This window comes from Peromyscus maniculatus, chromosome 4 (assembly GCF_049852395.1).
Source record: "Peromyscus maniculatus bairdii isolate BWxNUB_F1_BW_parent chromosome 4, HU_Pman_BW_mat_3.1, whole genome shotgun sequence".
In the NCBI taxonomy this organism is placed as follows: Eukaryota; Metazoa; Chordata; class Mammalia; order Rodentia; family Cricetidae; genus Peromyscus; species Peromyscus maniculatus.
In genome coordinates this window covers 143,461,995-143,489,306 of record NC_134855.1, presented here as the reverse complement: position 1 = coordinate 143,489,306, position 27,312 = coordinate 143,461,995, and the positions used below count along the sequence as shown (strand labels likewise).

The 27,312-nt window shown below is 48.0% G+C and overlaps 1 protein-coding gene across 1 annotated transcript; it reads left to right on the top strand.

Moving 5' to 3' along the window:
- The first annotated feature begins 541 nt into the window (after nucleotides 1-541).
- Nucleotides 542-27,059, top strand: Pabpc1l (poly(A) binding protein cytoplasmic 1 like). The gene is made up of 14 exons (XM_076571192.1): nucleotides 542-1,016; nucleotides 2,813-3,006; nucleotides 7,708-7,823; nucleotides 9,605-9,744; nucleotides 9,908-10,002; nucleotides 12,366-12,503; nucleotides 14,670-14,765; nucleotides 18,182-18,430; nucleotides 19,361-19,451; nucleotides 20,019-20,135; nucleotides 22,293-22,399; nucleotides 23,306-23,399; nucleotides 25,203-25,333; nucleotides 25,684-27,059. The coding sequence occupies exons 1-14, from the start codon at nucleotides 824-826 to the stop codon at nucleotides 25,750-25,752; spliced, it is 1,830 nt and encodes a 609-aa protein (XP_076427307.1). The 5' UTR covers nucleotides 542-823; the 3' UTR covers nucleotides 25,753-27,059.
- Nucleotides 27,060-27,312: the final 253 nt, after the last annotated feature.

The following is a 27,312-nucleotide window of genomic DNA, read 5'->3' as shown; positions in this document are numbered from 1 at the left end:
TTATACTGAGCCTTGATCTGGTTGTTTCGGCTAGACTGGCTGGCCAGCAAGCCCAGGAATCCACCTGTCTCCATCTCCTCAGGGCTGGAGTCCCAGGTGCCCATTGCCATTGTACTTGATAGCTTTTACTTGGACATTGGGGATTTGACCCTGGGTCCTCATGCTTGCAGAGAAGCACTTTACCCACTGAGCCATCCCCCAGTCTCAAACTCTACAAAACCTTGGAACCGAGTATTTCCATAAGAATTCTCTGGTTTGTACTGAAACCACAAAAGAAGTCTCCTTTAATGGTTCCCAAAAGGGAGTCATCCCCATTATTTATTTATTTATTTATTTTTGTATTTTTTTGTATTTTTTTCCTTTTATTTTATTTTACAATACCATATCATATCAGCCACGGGTTCCCCTGTTCTCCCCCCTCCCACCCCCTCCCCTTACCCCCATCCCACCCCCCATTCCCACATCCCCATTTTATATAGAGAGAAAATGAATGACCTGGGTTCAAACCCGCACTCTGCCTCTTCTAAACGACTCCACCCACGACTCATCTTGGTGGCCCTGCCCCAGGCTTTGCTGACCTGTGGTCTTGCCCCTAGGCAAGGTGGGAGATGCCGGCCACCTGCGCCTTTCCCAGCCTGAAGACTCCCAGGTGGGTGGGGCTGGGTGCTGGGATTGGCTTACAGGGCCGGTAAAGGCAAGAGGTTGACGGAGGCAGGCGGGAGGATTGGCGGAGCCGGGCTGCGGCCACCATCACGTTTGCCAGGCCCAGTACCCTGCGAGCTGGGGCTGCTTGGTGACCCACTTCTGAGTGCCCTGCACAACCATGGACCCCAGTAGCCAGAGCTGCGCACTCTCCTCGCTCTATGTGGGCGATCTGCACCCCGACGTGACTGAAGCTATGCTCTATGAGATGTTCTCCCCCATCGGCAATATTCTGTCCATTCGCGTGTGTCGGGACGTGGCCACCCGGCGCTCGCTGGGCTATGCCTACATCAACTTCCAGCAGCCTGCTGATGGTGAGCCCCAGAGGAGAGAAAAACCTTGCCTTTAACATCCTTTGGGCAAAATATGCCCTTTTGAAAACTACCATCCCAAACTGGAAAATTTTATTTCTAGTGAACTTCTATTAGCTATGTAATAGTAATTTTCTGTCTTTCAGGTAGAAATGGGCCTGTAACTAATTGTGGGTATTTAGTATTACAGATCCTAGCCAGGGAAGATGAGACAGCCTGTGTTTCCCTCTTCTATATAACAGCAGGGAAACGGAGACCCAGAAGTTGGAAGGCAGGCATTCGGAGAACTGACAATTACTGCTGGACGCATTCATTGTTGCTGGGTGGCTTTTGTGTTGAGTGGACTTGGATTAGGAGCCCGGGATCTGTGTGACACTGGGCAAGTGGCTCAACCATTCTGAGCTCAGTTGCCTGAGTAGAAGGAAAACGGGAGTTCTGCCTCCCTTCAAGAGTGGTTATAGAAGGGATTGAGAGCACCTGGGAGGAAGCTGGCCAACGCCTTGCAGGTGGAGGATGGGAAAGCCTTGGGCTCCTGCCCTCCAGTGTAGCCTGACATGGGTCTCCACCAGGTGCCTCACCTTTCTGCTTCCGGAAAAGCTGCCTCCTCTTGGCTTTGCTGGCCACTGTCGGGGTGAAAGGATTGGTTAGTAACTGTCAGCTGAGCATGTCTGGGCTTCTGCCGAGAATGGAGGGCAAGGGTTAAGAGCCATGGGTTTTGCTGGAGGCTTGTTCCTCAGTAGCATGAAGAATGGGGACCAGAGTTTGAAGGACCATTTGGGACACTGGATGTACTCTTAAGTGACAGCCTACGAACCACTCCAGAAATGTAACCAAGAACTGGCCTCCCCAGACTACTGGAGAAGCCATGGCAGGAACATGAATTTGAGGTCAGCCTAGGCTACATTTTGAGACATGTCTCAAAAGGAAGAAAGACCCCTTAGTTCAGGCCTCCTGGGTGAACTGAAAGGTTCCCAGAGTCCAGAATGCTCTCTCTCTCTACCACACTCCATTTCTGCCTCCTCTTGCCTCTCTGCAAGGCTCATGAGTGAAACGGGACCTGACCATCTGGGCCATCAATCCATAGATGGGAGGTCTGAACTGTAGTTTTGTTCCTGACTGGGTATGTTAGCACTGGATGAAAAGTATAGACTTCTGTTCTTACTCCACTGCATTCCCTCGGTCTTTTCTGTGCCTCTGAAGCTAGCATGGTCTTGAAGCAGGCAGCACATCATCTGCAAGGCATAGCCTGTCCAAGTAGAAGGATGGTGGACAGAGGTGGCTTGACACACTGCCGTTTACCAAACACCTATTTCCCGTGTGATACAAGACCCAAGTCCCATTTGTTGCATGCTTTGCTTTCCGATCTGCCTGACCGCCGGTCAGTTGGTGGCATCACTCCAGTTAGGCATGGGGAAGAAGGTACCACCATCATCTCCTCACTTCACAGGTGGGGATGAGGGACTGGTGAGGGGGGTGCCGTTCACATCCCCTTCCTTTACATGCTCATCCGTGCAATATTCTTGGCTAGACTAGCCTGGCTCTGCCTTCCCAAGCTTCAGTCTCCCCATCTGTAAGATGGGGATCCATGCTACTTGCTAAGAGTTGATCTTTCTGGAACATCCAAGGAGTACCATGTACAACCATCCCCTCAGCTTTAATCCACCCAAGTCTCCAGGCTCATATCTCAAGTGAGACCCAGATTATGGCTTTCCTTTCCTCGATCCTAGAGAGCACAGTGGAAACTCAGGGTCACAAATGTCACCTAACTTGCCCCTTTCTCTCCTTGCCTCCCCCGCCAGCGGAACGGGCACTGGACACAATGAACTTTGAGATGATCAAAGGCCAGCCCATCCGGATCATGTGGTCCCACCGAGACCCAGGGCTTCGAAAGTCTGGTATGGGCAACATCTTTATCAAAAACTTGGAGAATTCTATTGACAACAAGGCTCTCTATGACACCTTCTCCACCTTCGGGAGCATCCTCTCTTCTAAGGTGGGTGTGCCCCTCTAGGAGAGTCAGTTGGTGTCAGATACCTCTGTGGTAGAGGGGTACCAACCAGCACCCCACTTCAAAAGCTTTGGGTACAGCAGGCACTTCGCCAGTAGCTATTCATGGTTTTATCTTCTTAGAACCACTAGAGGTCGCTCTTGCACCCAATAGCCGGCCATGGGATAATCACCCGAGCTCATGGCTTTCAACACCACTGTTTATTTAGTTTATAATTTGGAGTTGGTGATTTGGGTTGAGCTCAGTTAGACAGCATTTCTGGTCTTGGTTGGGTTCCCTCCCATGCTACCTGGGCCTGGCGGAAACTCTCAGGAGGTCCGTGTGGGATTGGCTGGCTGTCAGTTGAAACATCTGGGATTTTCTCTGTGTGCTCTTCCATGCTCCTGCAGGCTATCCCAGGTCTTTCTCACAGCTGTGCCAGGTCTCAGAGGACTTGGAGTAGAAATTCACTGGGCTATCTATAACTTCAACTCAGAATCGGGACCCCTTTACTCCTATTGTTCTCTATAGACCAAAGGCAGTCCCAGACCAATCCACATTCAAGTGAGGGGGTAGTTAACATCTACAAAACAGAATTAAGTGTTTGGTTGTGATAAAGTTATTCATTAGAGACTGTAACAATCAGCATCTTGCTTCTGGTTTTCCCTTGTTGCTGGAGACAGAACCCACTCTACCACTGAGTGTCCCACCCGGCCCCCACCACATCTTGTTTTTAAGATGTTTCTTATATTAGAACATGAAGTCCTTCTAAGTGGCATTATTATTTCTAGTCACTGCTGTGTCTCTGAGTCTTTCTTTGTGTTCAGTTTCCTGCATCCCTGGGCACACTGGATGTCCCCCCATCATGACGTGCAATAAGTACTGGATGGTTTATGGTTTGTGAAGAGTTCTGATTAGTTCTCTAACCTTATATATGAGACTTTTCAGGACCAGAGGCTTAACAGCAGGCCAGTATGTGCTGAGTAGAGGGCTAAAGCCTGGGTGTTGTGCCCTGGATGTTAATGATGATGGCCAATTAGGTCCCCAGAGGTCTCTAGAAGGGCAAAGGCAGAGGTATCATGATCTCTGGGTTTGAGCCTTCTCTGAACACTGCTATGAGCCAGCTTCAGTCCCTAAGCTCTCAGCTGAGCTCTTCCACCTTCCCTGTGAATAGGGCCTGTCGGCCACTCAAAGGAGCAGACTGACACCCGAGGTGTGTGCTGTACCGAGACAGAGCCAGGGCAGCTCCTTGCTTTGACCACCATTGGGAGGAGGAAGCTTAACGTGAGCTGAGTTCTTACATACTGTCAGAAGCTTGTCTTTCTGTGTGTCTGGATGTCTGCCTCTATAGCCGCTCTGGATCCCTCCCTGCCACCCCTCAAGGTGTCCCCAGGAAGATTCCAGAGTTTTGTTTGAGGCCACAGAGGTTTGGAGCAGTAGGATTGCTTGTCTGCCGTTCAGTGTAGTATATGGATGAGGGTTAACATGAAAAGCTCTGGGTTTGATTTTGTGGGTTCTTTGGTTTTTGGTTTTTGTTTGTTTGTTTTTTGGGGTTGTTTATTTTGTTTTGAGACAGGGTTTCTCTGTGTAGCCCTGGGTGTCCTGGAACTCACTCTGTAGACCAGGCTGGCCTCAGACTCAGAGATCTGCCTGCCTCTGCCTACTGAGTGCTGGGATTAATGTGCCACCGCTGCCTGGTGCTTTTCTGTTTTTTTTTTTTTTTTTTTTTTTTTTTTTTTTTTTTTTTTTTTTTTAAGATTTATTTATTTTTTATGTATACAATGTTCTGTATGCCTGTATGCCTGCAGGCCAGAAGAGGGCACCAGATCTCATTACAGATGGTTGTGAGTCACCATGTGGTTGCTGAGAATTGAACTCAGGACCTCTGGAAGAACAGTCAGTGCTCTTAACCTCTGAGCCATCTCTCCAGCCCATGTTGTTTTGTTTTTTGAGACAAGGTCTTGCATAGTCCTGGCTGGCCTTGAGTTACTATGACTATGTAGTTCAGTTACCCTCAAACTTAAAGCAGTCCTGCCTTGAAGTCTCCTGAAGTGTTGGGATTACTGCTGGGCACCGCTGTGCCTGGCTTTGGAGTCAGTTTGAACTGGTAGGTTCAAACTTACCAGATTAACTGTAGTAAATTGAGCAGGGGGAAGGATGTCTTCCCCCCTTCTTCAGGCCTTGAGTCCTCTGGGTCACTGAAGACTGGATGGCAAGCTTTGTGTGACACAAGCAAACCCTTGTAGGCCTCAGGAAGCCCTGCCGTGGGCTTGGTCAGCAATAAGGCTTACAATGAGGTCCCTACCTCCACTCCAGAGAGCTTGGCTGGAATTGGTAGGAATAGTTGGAAATTGGGCTCAGAGGCAAGACTAAGGTTCTCAAGGAGTCATGGGCCCAGAAAGGAGGGAGCCATTAGGCCAATCAGGAAAGAGTTCAGTGGCACCATGGGAAGAACACGTGATCTGCATCAGGCCACCTCTGTGCAAACGCCAGCTGCATAGCAACAAGGCAACATAATGTATTGTACCAGAAAGAGAACTCTGGAGGCCAAATGTCCTGAGTTCAAACGCTTTCACTTCCTGATTCTGCGCCTACACTGGCTTCCTGGAAAAGGGGCAGTGGTAGAACTCCCCTTCTAGGACTGTGGGGAGTTAGGTGCAGGCTATGAAAAGGTACCTGGGGCATAAAACACCTAAAGGACCATGCAATAATTATGACATTGCTACTGAGTGGTTGACTTTGGACCAGTCGTCTATTCTAATTTTCCCACTGGGTCTCAAAAGTTAAGAATTACCTGGAAGGGTTCTCCTGGAACATGTAACAAGATAAGTACATATCTTTAGTTAGTGATGGATCCAGAGTGGGGGAGGTGGGGGCCGTCAACATGGCTAAGTCTGAAAGGGTTGACCTTGAACTAAAAGTAAAAAGATCCTCCTTGGGGATGGAGAGATAGAGAAGTGTGTGATGGGTGTGAGATTGAGGATTGTATTTATGTATATATGTTTGTACCTGCTTGCCTGTATAGGCACTATGTGCAGGCAGTACCCTTGGAGGCCAGAAGAGGGCGGTGGATCCCTTGGAACTGGAGTTACAGTTGCGAGCTCTCCAATATGGAATTAAACCCAGGTCCTCTGAAAGGGCACCAAGTACTCATAGCCCCAAGTCCATCTCCCCAACTCCACAAGAAGTGGTTTGGATGTAGGATTTGTTGTGCATGGCCCATCAAGGAGCCTCAACCTACCAAGCTAGCAGACTTCTCTGCATGGTTGAAGCCATCACAGTTTTAGGAAGAGCACCCCAGCAACTGGCATGTGGGTGGAGGCATGGACAGTGTCACTGAGCTGAGCTATGAGGTGGTCCTGTGAAACTGGGGTCATGGAGACCTTAGAAATTGGGCCTAATGCCCAGCAGTGGTGGCACCCGCCTTTAATCCCAGCACTCAGGAGGCAGAACCAGGCAGATCTCTGTGAGTTCAAGGCCAGCCTGGTCTACAGAGCGAGATCCAGGACAGGCACCAAAACAACACAGAGAAAACCTGTCTCAAAAAAACAAAAAAACAAATAAAAAAAGAAAGAAAAAGAAACTGGGCCTAAGGCCTTGACTCAAGAGCTAAGAACCATCTGAACTCTAGGTATTTTTTTGTTCTCTATTACAGAACAGGCATGGAATGTTCTGTCACAACATTGAGATGAGTTTGTTGTTGGAATAGTACAGGAATTGGTAAAATTCAAACAAAATAGGGAAGGCATGGTGATGCATGCCTTTAATCCCAGCACTTGGAAGGCAGAGGCAGGTGGATCTCTGTGAGTTAGAGGTCAGCCTGGTCTACAAACCAAGTTCCAAGACAGCTAGGGCTGTTACACAGAGAAACCTTGTCTCAAAAATTTCCTCCCTGACCACCCCCCCCAAAAAGAAAAAAGAAAAAGAAAAAGAAGGAGCTAAGAAATAAAGCTCTGTCCTTTCTGGCTCTGGTCCCCAGAAATAATCACTGTCAATAGTTTTGTGAGGTGTGCACAGTTGCACACACTTGTAATCTAGCTCTTGTGAAATTGAGGTAGGAGAATTGCAAGTCTGAGGCCAGCCTGGGCTACAGAGCAAGATCCTATCTCAAAAATCTCCTAAACAAACAAAACCCCCCTAAAACAGAGGTGTGTGTGTGTGTGTGTGTGTGTGTGTGTGTGTGTGTGTGAATGTTTCAAAACTTTCTATTCATAGATCCCACTTTGATCCAAATAGACTTGATTTCTGCCTGCGCCTTAGTTATCTCTTTCAAATGACTGCCAGCCTTATGACCCACCACATTCTCTTCAGCCTCGCACGTGCAGTAGACCAGGGCAACCATATACAGCTTCTACAGCTAGCCTGCCCTGGGATGTTCACAGTGTCTCCAGTTTGCTCTCAGAGGCAGGGGGCATCTGTGGGGTTGAAATCCCAAGTCCACCCCTCCTTACACTGGCACCTCAAGCAAGTGGATTGGTCTCTCTAGATGTCCGTTCTCCAATTCTAAACTGTTATGAGATTAAATCTCGTTCTCCCCCCACCCCCCAGAGGAAGCCCAAGGTCTAGGACCTGTTAGCAAAGGCTGTCACTGAGCTCCCCCTACATAACTGTCTTTTACACTCACCAATGAACATGTACAAGTCTTTGTCCTTCTGTTCTCCCTGAAGTCCCTGTTGGGTGGTCTCTGTCCTTCCTCCCTGTGACCAGGTAGTGTATAATGAACATGGATCACGGGGCTTCGGCTTTGTGCATTTTGAGACCCATGAGGCTGCCCAGAAGGCCATCAACACCATGAACGGGATGTTGCTGAATGACCGAAAAGTGTGAGTTCTCGGCCCTGGGGGGAGGGTCGCGGCTGAAGGGGCAAAACTGTGGAATCAGGAATGTTGCTTCTGAGACTGTCTAATGGGCACAAGGTGCTGGGCAGAGTTCTTCCTTGGAGTGTAACCTCAGGTGAGTGGCTGAACCTCTCAGGGACTCTTTCCTTGTGTAAAATTGGAGTTGGTAGACATCAAAGGACTATCTGAGCAGAGGACGAGAATTCTAGAGGGAACAGCTGATGGCCAAATCATAGATGGGCTTGATGATTGCATCTGTTTTCCAGTCTCTTGGTATGGCTGCGGTTTCTTTCCTCTGTCTTGTGTGTGCTGTTCCATAGGGTCTGGGGGCAGACGGGAAGGCAGGTACAGCATCAGGCCTGTCCAAGTTTGCTATCATCCCACTTCACAGATGGGAAAACTGTGCTGCAGATCTGGAGAGAACCTGCCTTGGGCTGTTCCTTTCCATATTTGGAATCTGCCCATCTGCTGGCCCAGCCACATGGTCAGTGCTGTGGAGGGAAGGCAGCTCTTTTTGTTGTTGTTGTTGTTGTTTTCTTTTTGAGACGGGGGTCTCATACTATATAGGTGGAGATGATTTCAAATTCCCTATCCTCCTGCCTCTGCCTCCTAAGTACTAAAATTACACGTGTGAACTGCTAGCCCTGACTGGAGAGGCAACTTTGGGTTGCCAGAGGCACTGGGTTATTTGATCTGGAGTTTCTCTGGGGAGGGTCCTGTGTACTGATCTTACTGTTTTGTTCTGAGATTTCCTGGATTCTCAGATGTTATTAGCAACCACTTCTCTGTATTGACCTCTAACGCTTGATGTTCAACCCTTGGTGTCTGCTCCAACTTCCTCGTGACACATGTGCTCCACACTACCTGCCTTCCTTAGCCAGGCATTTGTTAATCGAGGATTCTTTTCAGCCAAGTGCCTGTAGTCCCAGCTATCTGGGAGGCTGAAGCAGGAAGATTACTTGGGTTCAGAAGTTCCAGGGAATCCTGGGCAACATAGCAAGCTTCTTATATTCTCTCTCTCTTTCTCTCTCTCTCTCTGAAAAATGATTCTTAGATGTGTTTATGTGAACCTGAACACTTCTAGATTTTTCCTCTTCTTTTTAGCTATGCTTGGAATTGAACTAGGTGCTCACACATGCTAGACAAGCACTCTACCACCAAGTTATATCCCCAGCTCAGAAACTCCAGATTTTAAAATGAATGCCCCATTTAAATGATGTCAGTCTCTCTCCCCTCCATCACCAGTGACCCAAGCACTGACCATGTCTGATTGGCTCACCCTTGCATCTCTGGTATTCTCCGTGCTTGTTAAATGAATAAGCAAAGCCCCACAGTGGCAGTTGGACCCCAGATTTACAGAAATGAACCCTGAGGCTCAGAGAGGTTCAGTAACTTGCTTAGATCACACAACCAGGTAACTGCAGTGAGGTTCCAGGCTTGAGCCCGATTCCAAATCCATGCTCTTCTTTCCTGTGCTCTCAACTACCCAGTCTGGAGCATTTATTCTGTGTGCAATTGCCACTAGATTGAAGCTCTTGTAACCTCATGCAAGGTGGAGCTCTGGAATACAGCTTCTCACCTATTGAAAACAGCTGGGCTCTGGACATGTTCAGTCCAAGGAGTATGACCCTGCCAGGGTTGCCAACAACAGATAGGAAACTGAAGGATAGCAATTGGTCCAAGTGACCCAGAGTTGCCAGGTGAGCCCAGACTGGGATGGAGGGATGATGAATCTGGTGGCTTCTACTCTGTTGATGTGTCCACAGCTTTGTAGGCCACTTCAAGTCTCGACAGAAGCGGGAGGCAGAGCTGGGGGCTCGGGCCCTGGGGTTCACCAACATCTACGTGAAGAACCTGCATGTGGACATGGATGAGCAGGGCCTCCAGGACCTCTTCTCCCAGTTTGGTGGGCATGCTCTGCAAAGGAAAAGGGGGGCACTATTGTTCTTCTTTCATGGCCAGGTCTGGTGGGAGGAGGGCTTCCTGGGATTTCTTGGGGACTTAGAGGAAGGAAGGGAACATGCTGGCTTTTCCCCAACTCCCTGCTAAGCCAGTTTGGTCCTTCCTAGGAAAGATGCAGAGTGTGAAAGTGATGAGAGACAACAATGGCCAATCCAGGGGCTTCGGCTTCGTCAATTTTGAGAAACATGAGGAAGCCCAGAAGGTAGGTGCCTCCATGGTCCTGCTCCACTAAAGAATACAAAGCCAGGCCTGGGAAGCCAGAAGATCAGGAGTGGGCCTGCAAGTGGAGGGCAAGAAAGCACCCTCCCCCAGCCCAGGATGCAAGGATCAAAGGTTCTATCATTATCTTTTCTTGTTGGCTTCTAAGCCTAGAAGTTCAAAGAATGGAACATTTAGGCGCGGAAGCAAAAGTCCTCACTATGTATAAATATTTACTAATAACTGACCTCTTAAGAAGCCTCTTTCCCCTCAAATATTTCTCCCCACACTGGTAAAAGTCCTAAACACTGAGTCAGTGTGCACTTGGGTCTGACTTCTGCTGCTTTCTGTGGATAAACAAATGGGAATTCTGTTCTCCACGTGGATTACAGAAAGAACCTGCTTGGTTCCTCTGTGTTCTGGCAGAAGATGCAGGATTTTACACCATCTAACAGGTTTGGGGTGTTTAAGAGAAGAAAAAGCTTGGGGCCAGCAGTTAAGAACACTTGCTGCTCTTCCAGAGATCCTGAGTTCAGTTCCCAGCACCTACATCAGGCACTTTACAACTGACTGTAACTCCAGTTCCAGGGATCTGATGCCCTCTTGTGGTCCTCTTGAGCACTTACCCACAGGTGGCACAGTCACACACAGATACGCACCATACACATACATTAACAAAAATTTTTAATGTTTGAAAAGAAGATTGAAGCGGTTGAGAGATGGCACAGTGGTTAAGAGCACCGGCTGCTCTTAATCAAGATCCAGGTTCAATTCCCAGCACCCACATGGCAGCTCACAATCATCTGTAACTCCAGTTCCAGGGGAATCTGACGTCTTTTGGCCTCCAGGGGCACTGTACACAGACACAAATTCAAACACTCATACACATAAAATTATAAAATAACTTTAAAGAATTTTTTAAACTTTATTTTATGTGCATTGGTGTGAAGGTGTCAGATCCCTTGGAACTGGAATTACAGACAGCTGTGAGCTGCCATGTGGGTGCTGGGAATTGAACCCAGGTCCTCTGGAAGAACATCCAGTGCTCCTAACTGCTGAGCCATCTCTCCAGCCCAACTTTAAAGAATTTTTAAAAAGATTTTTTAAAAGATAAGAAAAATCAGAATTGAAGTGCAAATGTTTCTAAAAATCTTTATGAACACTCTCATGGTTAGAAAAAAGAATTGTGCTGCGTTGTAAACTCTAACACGAAGGATGGTGATTAGGCAGCCATGCTGTTTTGGATGTTTATTGCTTCCTTCAAATTAGCCCTGTTTGGTGGCAATGAAATAGACGTTTAGCTTATTTTGTAATAGACCTTCTAGGGCAATTTAAAGCAAGACTGGGTAGATGGCATAGACATTCCATATGCCACTATGCACAGCCTACCCCCCCCCCCCCCCCCCGTTATCAGTATCCCCCACCAGAGGGGCACATCTGTCACACTGATGAATCTACATGCACCATCATCACCCAGGGGCCCTAGTGTACACTAGGGGTCATTCTTGGTACTGTTCACTCTCTGGGTTCGGACAAATGTAAAAGTGTATGCATCCAGCAGGACCATATGAGAGAGTATTTTCACCCCTCTAAACCTGGCCAATTCTCCCAATACCCCACCCCCTGGCCCCCACTGAGCTTTTTACTGGCCTCATTGTTCTGCCTTTTCCAGAATGTTACTTGGCTAGAGTTAGATGGTATGTATCCTTTACTGACTGACTTCTTTCAATGTAATATGCATTTAAATATTTAAAATTTGGTATTTAAATATGGGGCTAGAGAGATCCAAATTTAGTTCCCAGCACACCCATTAGGAGTCTTACAACCCCCTGCAACTCCAGCTCTGGGGGATCTGATGTCCTCTTCTGGCCTCTGTGGGTACTTGTACACAAGTACTCACATCCACACCCAGATATACACACCTACACACACTTTAAAAAAACTTTAAATTTTTAATATAGAAAACTTAACATTAATTCTGAGTTTTGTGTTTGGGGTTCTCCCCCCCCCCCCTTTCTTTTTGACAGAGTCTCAGCTTGTAGCCCTAGCTGGCCTTGTCAGAGAATAGACTAGCTTTGTGCTCACTGAATTCCTCTGCCCTGTGTCCTGAATGATAGGGCTTAAAGTCATGTTGTCACCACACAGGCTTCTATTCTGTTTTTTTAAGTAATGAGGAATTTAAAACCCACAATTTACTTCAGAGTCTTGTACCATATCTTTAAAAAGTGGCTGTCCTGTAAAAGGCCGTTTCCTGGTATTAATTATTCCGGCTAGAAAGGCCAGCCTCGTTGTAGGTGACCTCCTCTGGCCCAAAAGGCGGACTGGAGACAGGGATGGTTCTCCACGTGCCCTCCTCCTGCTCTCCAGGCCGTGGACCACATGAATGGAAAGGATGTGAACGGGCAGCAGCTGTACGTGGGTCGGGCCCAGAAGCGGGCAGAGCGGCAGAGCGAGCTGAAGCGCAGGTTTGAGCAGATGAAGCAGGAGAGGCAGAACCGCTATCAGGTGAGGGCAAGCCGGAAGTGGGGCCAGGGAGGGGTGCCCTGGATGCAACTCCTTCCAACAATCGCCTTACTTCTAGAAATATGGCTCAGGGCAGGGATCACATGAGCACTGGGGCAGGCGTCACCTGCCTGTGACAGAAGTGGCATATAACTGCACTACAAAGGGCTGTTGGGAATGCTGTCAACTTTGGTTGGCACAATCCTTTGTGTGTCCAATACCCACTGTATCCTCCAGTGATGAACAACGAGAATGACCTACATATTTCCAAATGCCTCTGGAGGACATCCTACTCTAGGTTGAAAATAATTAGGCCACACAGGTCACATCCAGAAGGTGTTTAGTCATTAAAGTCACATTAATCTGTGGCTCAGTCAGCAAAGTGCTTGCCGCGCAAACCTGAGAACTTAGGTTTGACCCCCCAGTACCCACATAAAATGGGTACAGCAGCACACAACTTACTACAAGCACTGGGAGAGACAAGTGGGTCCCTGGCGCTTGCTGACCCACCAGGCTAGCCTAACTGGTGGTCCTCAACTCCCAGTGAAGAGACCAAGTCTCAAAACACGAGGAGTGATTGAGGAAGACATCCAGGGTTACCCTCTGGCCTCTGCATATGCACATACACAAAAAATTCCATTAAGTTCACTGTTGTTTCTTTAAGATTTATTTATGCGTATCAGTATTTGCCTGAATGTATGTAAGTCATTGTGTGCATGCCTGCTACCTGTGGAGGTCAGAAGAGGGCATTGGCTCCTTTGGAACCTGAGTTGTAGATGATTGTCAGCCATCACGAATGTTCTTGGAACTGAACCTAGGTCCACTGCTGGGTCATCTCTCCATCCCCTTCGTCAGCTTTTTTTTTTTTTGAGATGGAGTTTCTCTGTATAACAGCTCTGGATGTCCTCCATAACTTGCTTTGTAGACCAGGCTGGCTTTGAACTCACAGGGATCCGCCTGGCTCTACCTCCTGAATGCTGGGATTAAAGGCGTGTGCTACTACCCCCCTCCCCAGCCCTTATCATTTTTGAGACAGAGACTCACTATATAGTTCTGGTTGGCCTGGAACTCACCAGGCTGGCCATGATCCTCCTGTCTCTCTCTCCCATGTTCTAGGATTACAATCATGAGCCACCAAACCCTACAAGTTAGCTAATTAAAATTAATAGTGTAAATCAGTACAATGTGACCTTTTGGAGATGAACCCCTCTAATTTTTTTTTAAAGAAATCTTTTTTTTTTTAAAGATTTATTTATTTATTATGTATACAGTATTCTGTCTGCACACACCCCTGCAGGCCAGAAGAGGGCACCAGATCTCACTACAGATGGTTGTGAGCCACCATGTGGTTGCTGGGAATTGAACTCAGGACCTTTGGAAAAACGAGCAGTGCTCTTAACCTCTGAGCCATCTCTCCAGCCCCCCTCTAAATTTTTTAATAAAAGTTTTAGATTTTATGGAGAATGTACACGGTGTGTATGCATGTATACATATTGTCATGTACATGTATCCATATGTAATAGTCCTCAGTGAGAGACAGCTTTCTTCTCACTGCAGAGACACTTGAGAATGTCTAGAACTTTCATTTTCCACACTTTGTGGGGAGGGGACGCTGGCAAACACCCTGCGGTGGCCAGCAAAGCTCACATGGCAAAGGACTGGCGCGAAAGGAGAGCTGCCATTTTGACATCTCCAAGACGGGATTAAAGCTTCCGTACCTTAGGGCTGATGTATGAAAGGGCTTAGAGTGGTGTCTTGCATCATGTAAGATAACATGTCAAGCTGGCAGATGGCAGACTGGCAGCTATCCTTTACTCCGAGACTAAAGCAGAATCGGCCCGCCAGGAGTTCTGCCTCCAGCTGTTCTACACAGCCTTCCGGAGAGCTGTGTGGCTGAGCTCCGAGCCTCACTCAGCCTGCTGTAGGTCTGAGACCTCCTTCTGGGGTCCCCATGTGTGAAATGGGAGGCTAGGATCTGGGCAGGTGTGCGGGAGCGGCTGGGGGCCTTAGACATTCGGTATGGGATCTGCAGTAACTGGGGACAGGCAGGCTGCCTGGCTACATGAAGCTGGGCCCTGCATGTCCCTTGTGGCCCTGCCAGCCACTGGCCCCACCCCAGGCAGTCTGGGACGAGAGGGGAAGGGGACTGAGCAGGATCCATTCTTTCAGGGTGTGAACCTTTACGTGAAGAACCTGGATGACTCCATTAACGACGAGAGGTTGAAGGAAGTTTTCTCTGCCTATGGAGTGATCACCAGTGCCAAGGTGGGCACTGCGGCACTCCCTGCCCTGCCCTTCACTACCTCGCCCCTCCACTCCCCAGCTTCTCACCCCTGCACCATCCCCAGCTTCTCACCCCTACACCATCCCCAGCTTCTCACCCCTACACCATCCCCAGCTTCTCATCCCTACACAACCCCAGCTTCTCACCCCTGCACCATCCCCAGCTTCTCACCCCTACACCATCCCCAGCTTCTCATCCCTACACCATCCCCAGCTTCTCACCCCTACACAATCCCAGCTTCTCACCCCTGCACAATCCCTGCTTCTCACCCCTGCACAATCCCTGCTTCTCACCCCTGCACAAACCCCAGTCTCTCACTTGGCTTCCAGGGACTTTGGGTTGAGTTCCTCATTCTGGTCTGGCTAACACCTTTGGAGATCCACCAGCAGCCTTGCCTTAGACATTCTTCCTGGGTGGGAAGAAATTAAATGTATACTCTAGCTGTAGAGCTGGACTTGATGCACTGTAACTATGATTTATTCAACAAACATCCATAGATACCATATATGCCAGGATTCCAGAAATTTACCCTATTTCTGGGCCTCAGTTTAATCATCTGGAAAATGCAACAGCTGGGTTGCCACTCATCACTCTTCACTCATTCTTCTCCATTTGTTGAGTGCTAGGGATGTGCCCAATCCTGCGAAGTTCCTAAGAAGTACCTAAGAGGGCCATTCTATTCAGCAGTTCCGTGACTGCAAGGAGGCTTAGAGTCCGTGTCTCATTCACAAGATGAAGGTGCAGCATGGACTGTGTGGTTCTCAGCCCTGGCTTCTTATCTGGGTCAGACAAGATGCATGTAGAATTCAGAGGGCATGACCTGAACATCTGACTTTCTTTTTTTTAACTTAAAATTTTATTACATTTTATTATGTATGTGTATGTACACACATGCCCAGAGTTCAGAGGTCAACCTGTGGGAGTCAGTTTTCTTCCTTCCACTGTGTGGACCTGAGGGATCTAACAAGTCATCAGCCTTGGCAGCAAGTGTCTTTACCTGCTGAGCCATCTCTCCAGCCCTGGATTTATCTAATTATATACATTTTCTACTTTATACAAAATGTGATAAGAATTAAATGGATGAAGGTGAATACATTGTCTGCTGTGAATAAGCCACTGCCAAGTTCACAGTAAATTCCACTGGAGTGTCCCCTTTTAAAATCTATCTGCTGACAGAAGTTCCTGACAATATTTTCACATCGAGACTTAGGTGACTCGGTAGGTAAGAGCACTGTGCAGACATGAAAACCTGAGTTCAAACACCCATAACCTATGGAAAACTAACTCTGCTCACGTATGTGCTTGTAACCCCAGCACTAGGTTGGATAGAGACAGGAGGATGGCGGGGCCTTGCTGCCTACCAGCCTAGCTTCAGGTACAGTGAGAGACTCTGTCTCAAAGGAATAAGGTGGAGAGTGACAGAGCAGGATGTCCAACATCCTTCTTTAGCCTCAGTGTGCACATAACACACACACACACAAGTACGCACAGGCACATGAGCACACATACATGTGTATGCATGCAATGGCATCTGGTCCTGATGAGCTTTTGGTTCTCTTCTAAGAATATTTTGCATAGGATACAATTCATAAGATTATCAGAGAGCCAGTTGTATTGAAATCTAATTATCAAAATGTTAAAGCAACAATGTTACATGCTGTGTGGTTAATGTATTAAGCTAAGATCCATCACAATAGCGGTGAGAATAAATAACACATTGAGATCAACATTAAATAGGACATAAAAATATTTGATTTCACAGGCAATGCTGATACTGCTATGTTTACTTTTTGTTGCCCATCTCTGTACCTGAGGAAAACAAAGACCCTTTTGCACAATTCTATCAATGCCCCTTGCTTCAGTTCCACAACCAAGAGATGAGGCGGTTGGAAAGTCCCTATGTCACAGAATGAACTCTACTGGCGAGGCTGTTAAAAGGGGCTCTTGTGCCTCCAGCCTCCAAGGGTTAAGAATGTAGTGTGCCTCTGATCTGGGAAGTGATGAAGATTATTAGTTTAAAAGCTGCGATCTGCTGGGTGGTGGTGGTGGTGGTGGTGGTGGTGGTGGTGGTGGTGGTGGTGGTGGTGCACACCTTTAATCCCAGTACTTGGGAGGCAGAGGCAGGCAGATCTCTGTGAGGCCAGCCTGGTCTACAGAGCAAGTCCCAGGACCGCTGGAACTGTTACACAGAGAAACCTTGTCTCAAAACCAAAACAAAGTGAAACAAAAGCTGCAATGTGAGCCCAGCCTGAAGTGGGGACAGTAGCACTGTGGTTGACAGAAGATAACAGCAGCAGAGTCAAGAACAGTGAGGGACACTGGGCCTGAGACACAGAGCAATCTCTGGGTCAGGGGCTGTTGGGTAGGAGACAAGGGCTCACTGTGTAAGGATGGCTTTGAACTCATAGTGCTCCTCTTGCCTCAGCCTCCTCAGTGCTGGAGTTACAGGCGTGCACCACCACACCTTGCTCTCTGTACTCCTCTTCAAGCTTTTCTGGAAGTCTACAGTGACTCCAAAATAATGACATTATTGTAAAAGGGCAGCTGAGAAAATCTGTTGCAAACTTCTCAAGAACCAGGCCTCACACCTTGAGGAAGGGTAGGAATCGCTAGACTGTCTTTTGAGTCCTGGTTGTGTTTGAGTCACCAAGTAGGTGGCCTTGGACAAGTTCCTCTTGGGTCATCCTTTTTCTCCTGTAACAGGGAGGCCAGGATGCCTCCCTAATCAGGAGTCTGGGTGTGAGAGCCACAAAAGTTCACAAAGTATGTGGCATACAGCAGGCCTCAGTAAAAGTGGAGTGCCGGTTCATCCCTCTGTCACAGTATGTCACAGGATCTTCTCAGTGATGGATGTGTTATGCCCTCATCATGAGCCCCTAGAGACCATCAGGAGTCCGAGTTCATAAGCAAAAGCAAAGAGCCTTCTTTGCAAGCTCGAGCTTGGGTTTCCCACCCGTTCTGACACAGTGGTTGGATCAGGGAGATCCAACAGGCAGGGTTTTTAAGGAGTAAAGAATGGGGGTGATAGGGGAATTCCAGATTCAGATGGGGGTCGAACTCCTGATTGGGCAGGAGTGAGGTAACAGAAGTTTTGTCAAGCAGGGACTGGTACTGGTGTTGCTGCAAGGAAATTGGCAACATCTATATGTCCTTTAAGTTCTAGAGCATTTAGTACTTGCTTGTCTCCGTTCTGATTGGTCCCCTGCAGGGTACAGTTTGTGGCTTTTCCTGGTTATTGTAATGGTGAGGCCCAGCCCCAGTGTTGTTAGTCTGCAGCCTGTCATGGCTGCACGGATGTTAAGTTAGGCCTCTTCAGATGTGGTCCCAGGAGAGAAGTGTGTATCCCAGGAGTCTTGCTTCCCTGTGCCCAGCAACCCTTGTCTTGTCTTGCTTTTAGGTGATGACAGAAAGTAGCCACAGCAAGGGGTTTGGCTTTGTCTGCTTTTCCTCTCCAGAAGAGGCAACGAAGGCCGTGACGGAGATGAATGGGCGCATCGTGGGCACTAAGCCTCTGTATGTGGCCCTGGCACAGCGCAAGGAGGAGCGGAAGGCCATCCTGACCGACCAGTATAGACAGTCCCTCTCTCGCCCCGTCTTGAGCTCCTTCCAGCAGCCTACCAGCTACCTACTGCCTGCTGTATCCCAGGTGGGCCTCCAGCTCCCACAGGGGGATGGAACTTCACAAGTATAGGTTCTGTTGAAAACACTCTGGGCAAGCTGTTCCAGCCCCGTGAAGCCTCACTCGCCCCATCTTTAAAGGGGCATGGCATGCTATCCTGCTTTCCAGTCAGCGTGAGATTCCTGAATGTTGTGTGGAAGGGACTCTGTGGTTAAATGAGTTTGAGAGGTCTTACATTAAGTACTGAAGTCTAAAGCTGGCGGTGATGGTGTATGCCTTTAATCCCAGCATTCAGGGGGCAGAGGTAGGTGGATCTCTGTGAGTTCAAGGCCAGCCTGGTCTATAGAGCAAGTTCCAGGACAGTCAAGGCTATACAGGGAAACCCCTGTCTCAAAACACACACACACACACACACACACACACACACACACACACACACACACACACACACACACTATAGAAACATCAATTACTTTATTGTATACATTATCTTCTCCGGTTATGTCAGAATCCATTGGCTCTCTTAAACAGCCATAGTGCTTGTAGCATTTTCCCAGCTCAGATAGATGCTCATGTACCTTAGCATGACCTGGCTGTTCATGTTCTGAGGAGCACGGCTAGGGGAATGACATCATAGAACTGAGAGCAGGAGAGGGATGTGCATGTTGAAGACCACTGGCTTGGTGACATCCTTTAGCAACTGGTTGTGCTTGTACAGCTGGAGTAATTGACAAACTCCATCTGGTTACTGGGCTGGGGTAAGGAGCAATGGTTGAAATAAATCAGTGATTTTGCTCTGAGGGGTTTAGGGATAAAGGACATCCTGAGATGGAAGAATGGAGCCTTCATATTAGCTTTGTAGGCCTGAGCTTTCTCCGGCAGGGGATAGTGTGGTTCTTGCAGTGGTGTCCTGAGAAGATACAAAGCCCCTCTCATCTTGATCCTCTTCTCCCACAGTCCACAGCACAGGCTATATACTATGGTTCGGGCTCCATGACTCCAATGCAACCTGACCCCAGGTGGACAGCCCAGCCACACGGACCTTCGTGTAAGTGATCCACCCTCTACCTTCAGCCACGCTTGTGGGTGTGAGCCTCAAGAGAAGAGGCAGTGTATAGCTACAGGGCCAAGCCTGGCTCTGCATTTCTCAGAGTCGGTTACTTCCCTCCTCTGAGCCTCAGTTTCCCCTTCCCAACTGGGGACCAAATGAAGTGTTCATGAAGCGGCAGGCACCATGGCAACCCTGACGAAGACACACAGTGTGGCCTTGTCAGTTATCTCCAGAGGCTACTCTGATTTGGGGCTGAAAATTCTTGTAGAACAGAGAAAATAATGAAACTCTCTTGGCTAAATTGTTGATGAATGGCCTTTGAGATCCAAGCTTCCACTTGGACGAAACTGAATGATCAGAATTTTAGGGCCTGGGGGGACATGAGCTGGTTTTGTCATGGCACATTTCTACACACCCTCCTCCAGAGTTCTTGGTCTAGGTAAACTGACTCTTCTTTCTTTGTTGTGAATTTCCAGTTCCTCGCCAGCCCTGGGAACTCCAGGCCACAGTGTGTTACTTTGATTGTCACCCAAAACCTCTCTCTGTTTTTCTCTCTGCTCTAAGCCACCTGCCCTCCAGCTGCCTCGGTGGTCCAACCACTAAGCACGATGCAACACACGTGTTTTCACCTCAGCAGTGCCAGTCAGGCCTCCAGTCAGCTGCCTCACACGCAGAGAGTAGGTGAGTAGCAGTGAACGAGGGCAAGATTCGGAATAGAAGGGTGTCCGCGGGGTTGGCAGTGGAGGGGAGTTTAGATCAGGCTCCATAGTGACCTTGCTTCCTTGGTGAGCCAGGCCAGCTTTGGAGGCTGTCTGTAACAGAAATGTTAGCTTGGCATCCAGCCCTTGGGAGTCACTTCGTGCCCCTTGCTGATTGCTATTTCTGCTGACTTAATCTTTAAAATAGTCTTTAGAATCTTTAAAAATAGTGGGCCCATTTTGTGGTGAGGATTGGTGAGTTCACAAGTGGGAGGACTTGAATCTCAGCAAGGACTGAGGCTGCTGTGCCTTGAGGACAAGTGTATCTGTTGGCCAATATCCTCACATCTCTGTGCTGGTCCTACATTCAGCACTGGGGGTCCTTTGGGGATGAATGAGCCAGATGAAGTCCCTGGTCTTATATTGTTTCAGGCTTCAACATACATGCTCATTGTTTCATTTTTCTTTTTTTCTTTTTTTTTAAAGGTTTATTTATTATATATACAGAAGAGGGCACCAGATCTCATTACAGATGGTTGTGAGCCACCATGTGGGTGCTGGGAACTGAACTCAGGAACTCTTCTCTGGAAGAGAAGCTGGTGCTCTTAACCTCTCAGCCATCTCTCCAGCCCCCTCATTGTTTCATTTTTCAACCTCAGTAAAATATACACAATGTAAACTTTACTGCTTTACTATTTCTTGTTTTTCAAGACAGGGTTTACTACTTTTTTTAAAAAAGATTTATTTGTATTTTATATGCATAAGTGTTTACCTCCCTGAATGTATGTGCACCACATGTGTGCAGTACCCAAAGAGGTCAGAAGAGGGTGTTGGATACCCTGGGACTAGAATTACAGTCAGTTGTATGTTGCTATATATGGGTGTTTGGAAGTGAACCCCAGTACTCTGAAAGAACAGTGAGCGTTTTACTACTTTTTATTTTTATGTTCATGTTTTACCTGCATTCATGTCTGTGTGAGGATGTCAGAAGCCCTGGAACTGAAGTTACAGACAGGTCTGAACTGCCATGTGGATGCTGGGAATTAAACCCAGGTCCTCTGGAAGAGCAGGCAGTGCTCTTAACCACTAAGCCATCTCTCCAGCTCCAAGCTTTACTATTTTTTTTTTTTTTTTTTTTTTTTTTTTTTTTTTGGTTTTTTTGAGACAGGGTTTCTCTGTGTAGCTTTGCGCCTTTCCTGGAGCTCACTTGGTAGCCCAGGCTGGCCTCCAACTCACAGAGATCCGCCTGGCTCTGCCTCCCGAGTGCTGGGATTAAAGGCGTGCGCCACCAACGCCCGGCAGCTTTACTATTTTTAAGCCTACAGTTTTAGTGGCATCCAGTACATTCACACTGTGGAGTAAGGACTACAGCATTTTCCACCATTTTGGCTTTTTGGCTTGTGAAACTAAGCTTCCCATTAGCCATAGTTCTTCATTTTATTCTTTCTAGCCCCTAGAAAAAGCACCATTCAATTTTTGGCTCTTTGAATTTTCAGTGGATCTTAGCCAAAAGGCTGAGAAGCTATTGTCTTTATGAATTGGAGTATGGTTATTTCATGTAAGTGGAATCAGACCATCAGTCCTTTGTGACTAACTTTCACTTAGTACAATGTCCTCAAGATTCAGTGATGTTCTAGCATGTTGCAGTTTCCTGTAGATGTAGATTTTGGTTACGAATTCACCTGTTGATGAACACACAGATGGCTCCACCTGGGAGCTCTTGTGCATGAATACCGCTACTGTGAACATGGATTTGCAGGTATCTCCCTGAGACCCTGCTTTCAATTCTTTTGAGTATATGTGCAGAACTGAGATTGCTGGATGTGTTGACTCTTTAATTTTTTTTGAGGAACCCTTATATTGTATTTCTATAGTTGCTGTATACCTGACATTCTTGTCTATAGTACACAAATGCCTTAATTTCTTTATTGCTCCACCAAAATTTGCTATTTTTTTCTAAGTGGCTATTTGAAACTTTCTTCTTCTTCTTCTTCTTCTTCTTCTTCTTCTTCTTCTTCTTCTTCTTCTTCTTCTTCTTCTTCTTCTCTTCTTCTCCTCCTCCTCCTCCTCCTCTTCTTCTTCTTCTTCTTCCTATTATTATTATTATTATTATTATTATTATTATTATTATTTTTCACAGTCAACATTGGTACTCAGACTACAGGACCAGGTGGGGAGGGACGCTCTATTCCAGGCCAGCCTCTCCTGACACATAGAGGATCTTCAGCTGTACACAGTGCCCATGGGGTAAGGCTGCCTGCTCACTGTGGGCTCTGGGTATCCTGGCTCATAACGTTGGGTAGAGTGTTTTCCCTCTGGTCTTTGCTTTTCTTGGCTTATAAAATTTCATTTACTAATATGTGCAATCAGTCAAAGATCATTCCTACTAGCAGAAAGGAAAAAGAACTATGGTCATATTTTATTTACTGGTTACAAACTTTTTGTCTAGGTTATTATCAAAATGAACTTGAACTTCCTGTGAGTATCAGGAGAAGGAAATCTAAGAACATACTGAGTACTGAAGGAATAAGATTAAGCTTCAAAATAGGACTAAAAATGTTTATTATAATTAAACAAAAGGCTATGTATCTCCTTACTCCCCCTACCAAAGGTTTCAAATTCAACATTATTGAAACATGTCTAGAATTTCAATATGTCTTGTTTGAATGATTTCTTGCAAAATGAACAACAGCCTTTAAATAACAATAGTACTTCTAAAGTTAGCAAGATGTAAGAGGGCTGAAGGGGGAGGCAAGAATTCTCGGCCAGCCTAGGTTACCTAGGCTATCCTGGACTATATAGATCTTAACGCACAGGCACACATACACCATGGAGATGTGTGTGTACTGCTGATGTGTTCATAAAGCTTGCCAAGAAAAGGGCTTTATTAGGTGCAAAGTGATTAGTGAAGTGTGGCTTTCATGTGGCAGTGTTTTTGAAGGGCCTTCATTGGGTCACAACATCTCCGTGTGAGGATAACTTTGTCTTCTAGTCCATGCCCTTGTTAGGGATTCTCTGTCCCACCTGATTGTGCAGACATCGCTTCCCTCTTCCAGAACCTTTCCTGGAGGTTTATGCTCACCTGATGGGGTAAGTGTGTGAGGCCTTTCCCATCCATGTGGTTAAGGAATGTGTTCCTGGCACCATGCGCAGGTCCAGGAGTCAGCTGTGTATGTCCCTGGCCATCAACCCCTGACTGTGTCCATGCTGGCTGCCGCACCCCTGCACGAGCAGAAACAAATGATTGGTGAGTGGCTGACTCTCCTACACTGGGGCAGGCAGGCAGGAGGGCTGAGAGCTGCCTAGCCTGCCGGAAACAGCTCCAGTGAGGACAGACTTGGGAACACGGTCTAGTTTCCTCACTGAGATGAGAGGTAGTTTCACCCCAGCTGGCTCTCTCTAAAAGTACTAGTGGGCTGATGCTCCCAAGGCTTTTTCCAGCTTGGTATCTGACTCTGACTTTAGGTGGGAGATACCTGGATGTGAGATCAGGGCCAAGAAGCAGTGTAGAATACCCTTGGGTTTCTCCTGGGAAATGGTCCAGGGTGGTCATTACATGTCTTCACACCTCTTCCAGGGGAAGCCCTGGTCAAATTTCATCTGTCTCCTGGTGCCCGCTGCAGAAGGTGGGAAATAACCGTGTGCTGGGGAAACACGGGTGGTTCCCTCTGGACTCTGAGCTCCAAGTGCAGCTCCTCTCCAGCCCTAGAGTTTCTGACAGGCTCCAATAAAAGATGGCACTAAGCCGGGCAGTGGTGGCACACGCCTTTAATCCCAGCACTCGGGAGGCAGAGGCAGGTGGATCTCTGTGAGTTCGAGGCCAGCCTGGGCTACCAAGTGAGTTCCAAGAAAGGTGCAAAGCTACACAGAGAAACCTTGTCTCAAAAAAAAAAAAAAAAAAAAAAGAAAAAAAAGAAAAAAAAAAAGAAAAAAAGAAAAAGATGGCACTAGTGGGCACTGGGGAGATGGCTCAGTAGGTCAGAGTGCTTCCTGTGTAAGCTCGAGCACTTGAGTTTGAGTCCCCAGCACCCATATAAAAAGCTGGTCCTGGCTATGTGTGCCTGTAACTCCAGAGCTGGGGGATGGAGACGGGAAGATGGTAGGAAATTGTTGGCCAACCCGCCCAGCTGAACAGGCAGCTTCAAGGTCAGTAAGAGACACTGTCTCCTGGGAATAAGGTGGCTAGTGATAGAGCAGGACACCTGATATCCTCCTCTGGCCTTCACGTGCACACATCACTGCTTGCATGTGCTTGTACACACACACACACACACACACACACACACACACACGTACACACACACGTACACACACGTACACATACGTGAATGTGATGTTACTAATGTTGGAAAGAATGAGCAGCTTGCTTCTGGTCAGCACACTCTTCACTTCCTGACCATGCAGACCGGGGGCCCCTTCACTGAAGGCCATTGCCACTCCTCCATCGTTTCCTTAGCTTACTCACCAGGTTCTGTCACTTCATGCCCCTCCCTAACACAGAAGAAAATTACATACGCCTGATGTAGGCTCAACCGGCTGTTGTCTGTCAACATGTCCCTTCTTTATGGGAAGACCTTTCTGCTCCCACTTAAGCACCCCCACCCTGGAGTGTTCCTCCATGCCTTGTCCAGATGGGCAGACCCCAAAACCAGGTTGTACTGCTGGAAGTACCTGGTGGTGGAAGATAAACTTATGCTGTTTGCTTCCCACACTCAAAGTCTCAAGTTGAGCATCACCTCCTGTCTGGAATCCCAGTGTGTCCCGTGAGAACCACTTCTCACAAAAGGAACAAATGGAGTCTTGAATCTCAACTGATCTTGCTGCAGATCTCTTCACAAATAACATTCAACTTGGCCCTTCAGATTGTCCTCCAAGGCGGGTTTGCTATGCTTTATGGAGGGGGACAGAGAAGTTTCCAGCACGGTTAAATGGCATAGCTTGGGGTGACAGGTTCTAGGACATTGCTCCACTCCATGATGCCACCGCTCCTGGGTGCTGGGCTGTGAGGCAGGTGTGTGCCGTGATGCCACCATCAGGTTGTTTTACACAGGGGAGCGTCTCTTCTCCCTCATCCACGACACCTGTGCCTCACTGACTGCCAAGATCACAGGCATGCTGCTGGAGATGGACAACCTGGAGCTTCTGTTTTTGCTGGAGTCCCCAGAGTCCCTCCATGCCAAGGCAGGTGGAGGCTGGGAGGCAGCCCAGCAAAGAGCGAGGGCTGGCCTAGATAGGTTGTGGCAGCCGACATCGATCTGCTGTGTCTTAGGGGGGGGTTCCCAACTTCAGTCCCTCCAGAGACAAGCTCTGTGTAGCTCCCTAGTGAAGCTTCAGCACAAACAGCTGTGTTCTGACTGTACAGTCACGTCCAGCCCTGGCACCTCTATTGGAGAAGGTGGCAGTGGGGGCTGGGATCTTGTGAGCGGCAGAGGATGAGGGCTCCTCACGAGTCCATGAGGCAAGCGAAGTCATGGCTCTTGTGAGGCCCCGTTGGGCAGCTGCATTAAGCCCCTCTCTCTTGTGTCCCGCAGATAGAAGAGGCGCTGGAGGTGTTGCGGGTGCATCAGGAAATGGAGTCTGTGGAAGGCAACAGGACCTGAAAAGAGTGGGTGGCTGGGGGTGGGAGGACCCACGACAGAACAGCTGAGCCACTCTCAGCTGGAGAGACCCTGGAGAGATCCCAGCAGAGGCTGGCATTTAAGAACTCACTGCCATGTGACAGTGGCTTTGTCTGAAGCGCGAAGGAGTTTGGTGAGGCTGAGTCATAGGAGACACACAGAGCGGCTGGAGTGTTCTCATGCCAGCAGCCCTGCCAGGCCTCAGGGTTTACTGCCTGGCTCCGCTCTGCTCATCTGAAGGCCTGGTCTGCTGAGTCAGTCCATCTTCTTAAGACGGGGTGTCCTGCATACTTTAGGAACTTTTTTTTCCTCCCCCCACTGAAAATGGAACCCCCTCCCCCTTGACTGCTGAGTACAGCATTTCTGCTTTTGGTTCTAAGGTCCTGTGAACTCTAACTTATTTCCTGATTGGTCTCTCTGTTCTTGAGCTATAGATGTGTAAATGAAGGCTGGACACACAGTCCATTGCTAATCTTTTTCCTTTGTATATTAAAATATGCTGCAAAAATCTGTCTTGCCTCCCAGGAGGCTTTCTTGCGCCTGGGAGAGGGGGAGGGCAGAGAAAAAGATTTTCTGGACTGGAGCTTTGGCTCTAAGGAATAGGAGAACCCCAAACAAGTGCCGAAACACACAGAAGGTGCATATTAGAACAGGAGACCCATGGGAGCTGAGCTTAACTCCAAACTACAAACTGGCCATCAACAGCAGATGGTTACATGGGTACCACCAGACTCAAGCCCCAGGCAGCCCCATCTGAAATATGTTGCATTTCTGCAGGCCAGGTAAATACCACAGAAGGAAGCCGACGATTGTATGTAGGTCCCAGCTGACCAAATGCTGCGTAATGCAATTAGGAATTCTGTAGAAATATACTAGATTACCTTCCTTGGTAAATAGAGAGCTCCCAGAGTTCCTCAGCGAAGTGAGTGTTCACCTCCTGAAGGGGTACCGGCCTCAGCTCCCTCCCCATACCCATGTGACCAGAGAACAGAGTGAAGATACAGCTGCACATTGGTGCCCTCACAAGCTCACTCAAATCCAACAGGGTCCCGCGATTCTGCCTCACACTGTTTTTGCCCCACAAGTGCTTTTGTAAACTCACACCCCAACCTCCAATCCACTGCTCTCCAAGTAGCTTCTCCCCATGCTCTCCAGATCCTCAATGCTGACATTTTTTCAGGCCTGACCCCTTCCTCTCTCCGCGTTCTCCGTATCTAGCTTACCAACCCCATTTTCAATCATACTTGAGGACTCCGGTTTCCGTTTTCTGTAGCCCCGCCCACTGTGGGAGCTCCTGGACCACAGACCTTACCCCCTCCTTACCCTTAGTTCTTAGACTGTCCCACGAAAGCCGAGTTTATGGCCTAGAGATCCCCGTCCCTCTGGTTTCATCTTCAGGTGTTCTCAGGGAGTATCCACCAGAGTATCTCACTCTGTTCTAACACTGAGGTCTCCCCACTCTGTCACTTCCCTCTCCTTCCTCTCGTCTTCCATCTGCAACCTATCAATTTCCCCGCCACCCTTCATTTCTTCCCACTCTGC